Source organism: Bos taurus, chromosome 11 (assembly GCF_002263795.3).
Source record: "Bos taurus isolate L1 Dominette 01449 registration number 42190680 breed Hereford chromosome 11, ARS-UCD2.0, whole genome shotgun sequence".
Lineage (NCBI taxonomy): Eukaryota > Metazoa > Chordata > Mammalia > Artiodactyla > Bovidae > Bos > Bos taurus.
This window is the reverse complement of record NC_037338.1, coordinates 61,488,982-61,500,026: the sequence shown is the minus strand read 5'-3', so window position 1 is coordinate 61,500,026 and position 11,045 is coordinate 61,488,982. Positions and strand designations below refer to the sequence as shown.

Here is an 11,045-nt window from a genome sequence, read left to right as displayed (position 1 = left end):
AATAACTATTATTATTTTATAATAATAGAATAATAATAATTATTATTATTTTAGTTATATTTTAAATTAATAGATTTGTGTGGGTTTGGCCTGTAGATGCTTATAACAGTACTTGTTTTGGAAAATATATCCTGAGTTCCACAAATCAACTTCTAAATAAACTTCATAGCCCTTTTAAAATTGAGTATAGTTTCTTAATAAAAAATAGAGAATTACCATATGACTCAGTAATTCCAATTCTAGGTACATAACCCCCCAAACTGAAGAGATTCAAAGAAATGATTTGAGACCATGTTCATCCTAGCCAGAGGGTGGAAACAACCCAAATGTCCGTCAATGGATGAATGAATATACAAAATATGGCATATATATACCATGGAATATTACTTAACCACAACAAGAACAGGGCTTCCCTGATAGCTCACTCGGTCAAGAATCGCCTGTAATGCAGGAGACCCCGGTTCGATTCCTGGGTCAGGAAGATCCGCTGGAGAAGGGATAGGCTACCCACTCCAGTATTCTTGGGCTTCCCTTGTGCCTCAGCTGGTAAAGAACCTGCCTGCAATGTGGGAGACCTGGGTTCGATCCCTGGGTTGGGAAGATCCCCTGGAGAAGGGAAAGGCTACCCACTCCAGTATTCTGATCTGCGGAATTCCATGGACTGTATAGTCCAGGGGGTTGCAAAGAGTCGGACACGACTGAGTGACTTTCACTTTCACAACAAGATATAAAGTAGTGGTATATTACAATATAGTTGAACCTTGAAAATATCATAGTAACTGAAAGAAGTCAGACACAAAAGGATAACTATAGTTTGATTTCACTTATATGTGAAATATCTAGAATAAAACTAATTCAGAGAAACAGAAAGTAGATTAGTGAGTCCCAGGGGACTAAGAGGAGGAAGTGAGGAATTAATAAGCACAGTTTCTGTTTAGGGTGATGAAAAACTCTGGAAATAGTGGTGGTGATTGCACAACACTGTGAATGTACTAGATGCTACAGAACTGTACATTTTAAAGTAGTTAATTTTATATGTGAATTTCAAATCAATAAAATTTAAAAGTGTATATAGTCAGTATCCACAAGTATATAAAAACTGAAATAGCCAGTAAAGTATTTTTTTTTTGCTATTAAAAAAAAGAGAGAGAAAGAGAACTCTCAAGAACTAGAAAACCTAAAAATGGGTTCAGGCCCTAACTCAGCCATTAGTAATTAAGCCATCTTATATGAGCCATTTCCCCTATCTGAGCCTCAGTTTTATCATGTAAAGTATATGATTACTATCTGCTCTGCTTAATTCTAAGGCTGAGATTCAGAAAGTAAATGAAGAATATGGATACTATCTGCTTTTAATTCTAAGGCTGAGATTCAGAAAGTAAATGAAAATTCTAACGTATCAGAGAAAGGTGCTAACTTCTATAATAAATGAAAAGTTGGAAGCACTGGAACCTCCAAAAGGAAAAGGATAAATATATGCTTTCCCTTTCTAATACCTTACCTTTTAATTCAGATGCTAACTAGGCTTTAGGCAAATCTTGGTGACCATTATTTGAGCTGGAGGAGGTTTGATACAATCCAGGAGAATTCTTGTAGCTTATCAAGCTGGGAAATCAAGTCTAGCAGATTCAGTCTAGACCAGATTCTGTCCTGTGTAGCATGGAATATAAAACCTTGAAGAGATTCTAGAAGTCAGTCTGTAGTCCATGACGTGTTTCAGATAATAAATGATTTATAGTTGGGACGAGGGCCACTACAAAGCTTCACTGGTAATATGTGGGATGGGAAGGAGAAAGTGAGTCTGTTCTGGTTAGAACCCTCAATAAATCAGGTTCCAAGCATGAAAGAAGGAAAGGAAACAGAGTTTCCAGTCTTTTCTCTTGTGACACAATGCTCTTTTATGAAAAAGCCCTAAAGTCTCCACAGAACACAGTTTGAAACCAATCCGGTCATACAAAACCAAAGGCCTTTTCATAGTCTAGTGTGTTCTGATTTCACTAATGTAGGCAATTTTCAAATGTCCCATATAAATGATTATTTCTGAAGGAGATTACTTGTAAATACATCTTTGGCAGATAGAGAAGAAATAGTTCAAGAAAGCTTTCCAATTCTAATCCACTAGTAATTTACTAATCTATTTAATATAAAATTAAAGCAATTAATTAGAGGAATAGATTTTCTACTTATATTTTGACATTTTTTAACTTAACATAGTTTACTTTTAATTTGGTATGAATGATTTCAATTTATTTCCCATTTTTACCCCTTTGTAGGAGCAGCATTTTAAAGAAACAAATGCATACGTATTTCTTAAAAATATACACACAGTACCCTCCCCACCCCACCCCAGTAGCTTACTGCATACTTAGATCTATTCAATCACCATTGGCAATCAGCATTAAATGCCAATCTATCCTCTGGTTAGGAGCTAACTTGCTGCTCTAAACCATTTTTACAAACCTTCCTATATACCTTAATCCTTTCAAATGCAACTGTGACACAAAGTATTACAGACTTTTAAAAAGCTGTTCTCTTGAAAAAAAATTGCGGAGCATCAGTAACCAGATAGTATTCTCAAATTTCAGTGATCTAGTCCATGGAGCCGTCCCCTATGCATAGTGCTCTGTTTCATGCAGTACATGGCTTTAGCTGGCCAAATCTTTTTTTTTCCCAATGAATCAGTAGAACAGTGAAGATCTTACTTTTTTTTTAAGCAGTGGCATATCAATGAGGCACAGATGTGTATTCCAACTCTGCATGGATGAGCACACTGTTCAATAGTGCTGGCTCACACGGTATCAGGGCGAGTTATCACTTCCCATGAAGGCACTCTTATCACCAGGGCCCAGAGAGGTGGCTGCAAATCGCAGCCTTTTTATTTTCAAGGCAGTTCTGCTGAACATTCAGGCTTCAAAGATTCACACTTCCAAAACTCTATAAGAGTTTGTGAACGCTCAATTTGCCAAAACTGTTTACAGTGTAATTGGGCACCGTACCTGTGTCCATGAGATAGCGAAGGCGCTTCTCCACCAGCGCGGCACGGGTGTCAATTTGCTTTTGCTCATTCTCTAGTGCTGCCAATTCTCCTACAACATACTGACTGGTGTCTTTGAACCCTTTCTGTTAACGAGAACAAACAGGAAGGAAAAAAAAAATCACTTGTAAGTTGCATTTTTTCCTTTCTACAAACACTTAGTAAAGCACTTACCTAGAGAACCAAATACGCCTTTAGTATCACCCTTAGTACCAAAAATCGACGCCCTGTGATTCAAAACATTTTCATATGTATTATATACAGCAAAACTTTTGTAAACAGAGAAAACCTCAGCTGTTTAGTATTATAATTTAACACCCAGATTTAAAAAGTAAATACTGAGTAAGAAAAATTTCTCCTAGAGTTGAGTCAGTTATTAAGTGTGGACAAAGATAATTTTTCCCTTAGTGGCTGTCAAAACAAACAGTTATGACATCCTTAATTCAAAAGTATAATATACAAAAATGGAGTTTAGCTAAGGAATTGATTCTTAAAGAATTTATCTGGAAGAATATCAGATTTGTTCTTACAGAAATATAAAATTAAAAAGATACATTTCTTCTTTTCATAGTGACTATACTTTAAAAATTTTTTTTTAAATGATGAAAGAGAAGTTTCTAATATCTCCAGTTTCCCCTCCAGCTGGCTTCTGTACTTTAACATGTCATTGTGTTGATGTATTACTAATTATTGTAGCTGCGAATTTTAACTTGACAGGTGGTTTCAAACCTTGCTACACTGGATCTAATGCTACCAGTACACTGATTTGGTTAATCTTCCATGGAACCAAATTTGGATTTTAATCTGAAATTTCCCTTTTTATAACCATGCATGTTAAAAAAAACTTATCCTTAGAAGTTCTATTTTAAGTAGCAGTTCTATTATAAAGTACCAGTAAACCTTAATTTTTATTTTCATATTACAAATTTAAATCATTAGGGGCAGGGTTATTTGTGGTATAGTACCAAACTGATTCATTACAGCTCCCTTCGGAATGTGTATCTTGTGACATTTCTAGGGGTAAGTTTCCTAAGTAGTTGACAAACACTAAAGAACTGCGTAAGTGATTACTCTTACCACTGCCACTACTAAGAAATAAATGTGAGCAACCTTCCTCTGTCAAATCCCTTCCCTACCTAGGAGCATATTAATCTCTAAGAAGCCATGAGGAATTATCTTTCGCTACTCCTTAAACAAGAAACTAAATCAAGAATTATGTTATTATGAGGATATTTTGAAAGTCTCATAATCAACAAACCTGTCTAACCACATGAACAACTTATTTATCTTTGGAACTAGTAAATATGAACTCAATTTAAACCAGCTTACTGTTAGACTGATTATGGTAGTTGACAAACTGAAAACTGAAATATTTTTTAAAAATCATGAAACTGATAAATCATGTCTCAGGATAGACTGATCAAATAAGTCACTGTATTTTTTAAAGATTCATACAAAGTGAATATTCTCTCACCTCAATATGAAATAAAGCAAAAATTATAAGAACAGAATAAATGCTAATGGTAACTTTAAAATTCAGTGGCTCTATCTGCCAGAGACCAGAGCATTTTCAAAACGGACTTTTCTTTTCTCAATCCCATCCAGGGGGAAAAAACAAGCACAGTAAGAGTAATAAAAATATAAGAAAACAGAAGTGATAAGTAATACATAAACTTCACTGCTTCTACTCACCAGTTCAGTTAAAAATACTCATTAAGTTTATAGCCAGATTTAAATAGTGGGAGTATACAGTATACTCAAATATTCTGTAACTTATAAATTATATTAAATATTTCATCAGGATATATGAGGTACCTCTTCTATGTATTAAGACATTCTTTTAGTGAAATAACTTTAGGATGAGAACCTAAAAATGAGAAGTTTCTAGAGCCTTAAAATATAGTTTGTAACTCTCAGTACATTTGCAAGGGTTTTAAAATCCAACAAAAACAATTTTAACAGTAAAAACAATGAAAATATTTACACAAACTGGAGATAATAATAATTTTAAAAAGTAGCACCATGAAAGAGAGCAATGCTTCCAGACAAAAATTCAAGTTAAAACTTGTTCTTCCTGCTTCTGTCCCGCAGCTGTCCATCAAAAGCAGCTTTCTCCCTGCGGTCTATCAAATATTTCCCTCACAAATCAATTTTACACATGATCAGCCCATACCCCTACTGAGCTGAACCTCCCCGTTAATTAAGTGAAGAAATTACCATATATATTATATTAATGCAAACATCATTCAGCTAGTAATTCACGGCTGATCTGGATAATGGAAAGGTTGAACACCCATTAACCCAAGCCAACAAAATGGGTTGGCTGAGAAATTCTAGCAGGTCTCATGTGACTCTTCCCTCTAACTGCAGCTCTGCGGTATCTGCTATTGTAATAATTAAAATCCTCCTGGTAGATCAATACTGGAATCTCTTTATGGGAAGTGCCCTGATGGAAATGTCTCAAGGAAGCTGGGGCTGTGGAACTCTGAAAAATTCATTTTTTTTTATCTGACAATTATCACCACACTGCAGACTAATTCAACAGTGCACCCCTCTCACTCTGCTTTGAATGCACTGGAGATTGACATCTTAAAAAACCTAACATCTCATTTTAACAAATAAAGGCACTATTTCCACATACAGTTTGGAATTATCAGCAATCATGAAACCACACAAAAAATTAATATACATTAAGCACTTCATCTTCTGATGGCTTCCTCTGAGTTTCAGTTATCGCTGCCTTCTCCTCATTTCCTTTCTTTGTATCTTCCTGTATTGATCTCTGCCTTTTCATCTCTTAAAAAAAAGGGAAAGACATGTAAAATTATTATAAAGCTTGATAGTTGTATATTAAAATGTGGATTTACATTATCAGCATATACACACACACACACACACACACAGCTAAATACTGTTAAACTGTAAGATGGGAAAACATCTAAAAAAATGTTCTTACCTGGTCTGTTCTCAACATATTGACTGAAAGACTGAAGTTGAGTCTTTCTGACTGTAGCATCCTTGCTGAACACAACAGGATTTCTAAACCGTTCTGTTGCTTTTTGTAATCGCTCAGTCCTGAGATCCTCTGTGCCATTCTAAAAGTAAAACAAATGTGCTGAGAGTCTGATCTTATAAATGTGAGATTACACATTAATAAACAACTTTTACTGATATAAGATAATGTCAATTTAGAAATATATTGAAAGGAAAAAGGATTGTAAAGAGTTCTAAACAGCTCAACTGCAAGTCTGTTGCCTGTAACCAAAACCTTTGGGAGACAGGGTTTAAACAGAGAATCACTCTTGATAACTTTGATTTGTTAGATACTGTAAACCTCCCTGTCTTCTCCTGATGATATGTATCATTTAGATGCCACATTACCTCTGTCTACCCGCACCCACCCCACAGCCTCACTATTCTGCCCCATTGGTTTGTACAGTCCCACAGACTTGTATGACAAGAAGAACTAGTTTCTAATTTTATGCCCATTGAGATAAACCACTAATGCTGGATGAAGGCTAAAAGGTAGGATTATAATACTACCCCACTGAACTGCATTTCATCAGCTATAACTTTCCAAAGCCAGATTTGTAAGTAAGCCCTTTACAGCTAAGGAAACTACAATTATCTTTTCCAGAGCTTCCTATGTTAATACTGGTAACAAATTCAAATGGTTCTATCAACAAGAAATATCCCAGAAGACTGAACCACTGCAGTGTGTGGAAGCTGCAGATACCGAGGTGCTGTGTACCAAACAAATATTTCATTTTATACCTAATCTTTTATTATTTTTATTAAGTGTTTTGAAAGTAAATAGGGAAAGGCTAAGATGCATGACTAATAGCTAAGCCTGCTGAATGCTGAAACTGGTTATCAAAAGCTACCAAGACTTTGCCCTTCCTCTGCATTGAGACAATCAGTAATGAGGGAGTCCTCCAATGGCCTATTCTCTAGCCTCAAGGAGGCCTGGGATACAGAATCCTCAAGGGAAGGTAACAGTTTATCCTTTTCCACAAACACAAAATGCCTCATTTATAAACGTGTAAACTGCATTTTATTAAAAAAAATAAAACCCCAAATCAATGCTGAAAGCTTCAAGGGAACAGATGGACTATATGTTCTTTATAAGCATCATTTTAAAAAATCTTAACTAAAAAGGTCCATACAAAGACAAGCTGTTTAAAGCACACCTTTTGTTGGAATAAGTTTGAAAATAACTACATTGAAGGGCTTTTTGGAAAGCAAAATCATCTGCATCTATTTAGATAATTAAACCTTAAGAATGAAAATATCTATTTCATTTTTTTAAGTTATATATTTACATTAGTATCATGCTTATAATACGCTACCTATGTAGCTAGGATAGAAACAATTATGGCTTTTATTTGTGTAAGAAAAGTGTGTGTTCTACTGTTGCATCATAATAACTGCCCAATAGTGTAAAACTCAAGTCTTTACCAAAATAAACAAACACAGCTAAATTTTTTGAGGCCTGGCAACATGCTAAAATATCAGTGTGATTAGCTAGCAAATCCCATCTTAAGAAACCTTTTTATGACTAGGGACTTCTGCCACTTTACAAATGTATTCCTCTAAACCCACTAATTCAGTTAGCCTTTTCAATCCATTGTATTATTCTTAGGCCCGCTTCATTCTGCATTAAATCCAGTGCAGAAAGCTAAATTGAACGCAAAAAATCAGACCTGATCCAGGCTTCCTTTTGTTCAAAGATAGAGACCAAAAGTCCTCTGGTGCTGCCACACACTTTCATCACCAATTTATAGAAACCGACAGTATAAGGGAAAAGCAATGAAAGTCATTGTTTTGGGACTTCAAAGCATCTCTGTGTCAGGGAAAGGAAATCCTTTCAGTCAGCAGGGCAGTCCCCACTGTCCGCAGGTGGGTGAAAAGTTATACAAGACTAGAAGTGCCCTAAAGCTAGAGAAATATTAATGATACACTGCAAGGAAAAGGGGGGACAGCTTGAGAGGGGATAATATAAATACTACAAATCATCATCATTATCATCATCCTACAATGTGTCATTCTGGCTAAAATCTTACACAAGGTAAGATTTATACTGGCACAAAGCACATGCAAGTATCTTCAAAATTTATATTCAATCACATATCATCTTCAGATATTAATTCATCTTAACAGGTCAGAGGCTGCAGATGACAGAATATGCTAGAATTCTCTTAACAATATTCTCATTAGCAAAATACAGATGCATATAGAAGTCAAGAATAGCTTTTACTTTTACTTACATATCAACTTAAAGTAGTAGTTTCTCTGAAAAACAGTATATGCATACTGATTATCATACTGACATTCAATTTATCAGCTATTTCATAAAATTCTTATATCTTAATATGAAGAATTTGGTAAGAAACTGACTTTAGAATTATAAAGTACCAGTGGGAATTCGAATACACAGATACCAAGTCAAATATTTTAAGTAAGATTTACCTTAATGTCTTGCTCTGAACTTTCATTAACTGCTTTCTGAGCAGTGCTGGAAAGTGAATTTGCCACCTGTGGCTGAGTGTCCAGGAGTTTCTTCAGCTTCAAGTCTGCCAACTTAGTGTCTTGTTCTGTTAAATATGTAAATATTATGAATAACTGTGTGAACTACATTTAGATGTGTAGCTATCAATTTAACAGACATCATAAAAATATTACTATATTTTAAAAAACAGAAAGAAGGACATTAGAGTTGTGAAATAACATATAAGACCAAACATATGCAGACCTTTGCATCTATATATCTACTATAAACAATATTACATACTATGTAACTATAATTATTATATAGTAACTATAGTATAACTAGGTAGTCTTTAGGGATATTGACTATATCCCTTTTTCAAAAATTAATATATAACATTGTGTAAGTTTAAGGTGTACAATGTATTGATTTGATACATTCATATATTGCAATATGATTACCATCACAGCATTAGTCAACAATTCTATCATGTCTCAAAATTATCATTTTTTTTTTTGTGGTGGGAATAAATAAAATCTAGTCTCTTAGCATATATATGTGCTTTTCCCCAAAATCAGTCCCCATAAAGAATATAGTCAACATGCCTAAAGACCATTTAGTTATTCTATGGTTAATAGCAGCTATGCTTACCTTAAAACCTCAGGCCATATTTAATGCATATATTTATATTAGCAACTTTATAGGTTGTTTATAATAAAAGAAGGTATTACAAAGTGGGTATTTAAAAGAGGTAATGCATTTGATTCTAAATTATATTATTTTGTAATTTTAATTCTTCTAGTATATTAAATTTAGACATAAAATGCCATATTATGCTCTTAACATGATCTTAGACAGTCATGTATATACTGTTAGAATCCAATGTTTATGTGTGTACAGATATACCCAGCATTGAAATAGGGTATATGTTCACAAATAACTTCTAATTAGAGGGCAGAAATAAAGATTATTGTATTTTGCAATGTATAAAATATGGATAGAAATTTAAAATAAAAAATGGCTATAACTTTAAAAATAATTTCAAATTATTTTTAGCAAGTAAATTAGTCTTTAATAAAATAGTTCAGAAGCAAATGGAAACAATTCCATTTAAAAAATTCACTCAAAGCAACTCTTTAATAAAATGACTATAAAAGACATGCTGACCATTTGGTGAATGATATTTTTCATAAAGATTAATAAGTTTTCTAATTATAAGATTCTTAATAAATGCTATTATCATTACTTTCATGCAAATTTGTCAGTTTATATTGCCAGGCTTCTTTTTAAAACAATATCTGATGAACTATGGTCAAATCAAGATAAAGATTAAACAATTTATTATTAAAACATTATGACTTTTATATAGATATAAAAAAAGAATTTTGGGAAAAATAAAGCAAGGATAAAAATCATAATGTATGCTACGTGTTTTCAGATTCCAGTTTGCATTCCTATTTCTTTTTTTTCATTCCTATTTCTTATTGCCATGAAATAAACCATAGTCTGAATTGGAAATCTGTCCTATGTACATGCCAGCACTTGGCATGCTTGAGAACTGTAAACAATGTATTAGTTAACTCCAAAAACAGGAAGACTGAGATGTGTTTTCTTTTTTGGTATACAAAAAAGTAGGAAGAGTGTTTTTAAAAAGAAAAGAGTCAAGCCTGTTAAGCCTTAATATTAGTCAGCCTTTAAATACATTAAAATATCTCACAAAGTTGCTATAACTAAAGCTAAAAAATTCTCCTTACCTTATCCAAAAAAGGGTTAATTTCTCCTGTCTTCATAATCTACTATTAAATCAGGAAATATGTACCACTGATTGTCACTGATTTTATACTTCCATGAATTGAATGTTAAGGCTTTAATTCTGAACTTATGGGTGCCCTCAGTGGTAAAGACATGATACCAATTTCTGAAAGACTTTGACAGTGGCTGTGGTGAGAGGGTGAGTAGGTATTTTAAATTGAAAGAAGTAAAAGGCAGTCCTAATTTTGGGTTAAAATTTTTTAAAATTTCCTTAAATATCAGCATTCTTCTGGACTTGAATAATTATAAATATATTGCCCTGTATCTAGTAAAGTATTATTTAATACTAAGCCATGAAGGAACTACTGACAAGAGACACAGATTTTTTGGGCGGGGAGCTGCTGTCCATAGTTAGGAAGACTCTGGTTGACTGTTTTTTTGCAGAAATAACAGCATGATTTCAAACAGGGAAGAAACAAAGCAGGTTAGCATTGTAGGGACATGCCATGGCTGGGAAGAAGAGAGTGTCTCCCTCCCTGTAGCTTTTCACAGAAAAAGATAAACATTAGGGATTTCACTTTCTTACCTGTAATTGCCAAAGACATTTTACTGCTATAAGAATTCAATTTAATAAGCATTTATGGAACCCCTTATGTTTACAAAGCTACCTGCTGCTAACTTACAAAGGTAATGCATATGGAACACTCATCTATTAAACCACAAGCAATTATCTTTATATTTTATACAACAACTCAGAAGTTTAACTGCAAA

General features: G+C 33.8%; 1 protein-coding gene across 10 annotated transcripts in view; it reads right to left on the bottom strand.

The window, feature by feature from the left end:
• The window catches only part of EHBP1 (EH domain binding protein 1), a 387,100-nt gene that overhangs the window by 40,415 nt on the left and 335,640 nt on the right, over window positions 1–11,045 (bottom strand). For all 10 annotated transcript variants that reach the window (XM_024999431.2, XM_024999432.2, XM_024999433.2 and 7 more), the window contains 4 exons: window positions 8,504–8,628; window positions 5,991–6,129; window positions 5,724–5,830; window positions 2,997–3,120 (listed from right to left, as the gene is read on the bottom strand). In XM_024999431.2, the coding sequence (XP_024855199.1) occupies window positions 2,997–3,120; window positions 5,724–5,830; window positions 5,991–6,129; window positions 8,504–8,628 (495 nt within the window). The remainder of the gene's footprint in view (window positions 1–2,996; window positions 3,121–5,723; window positions 5,831–5,990; window positions 6,130–8,503; window positions 8,629–11,045) is intronic.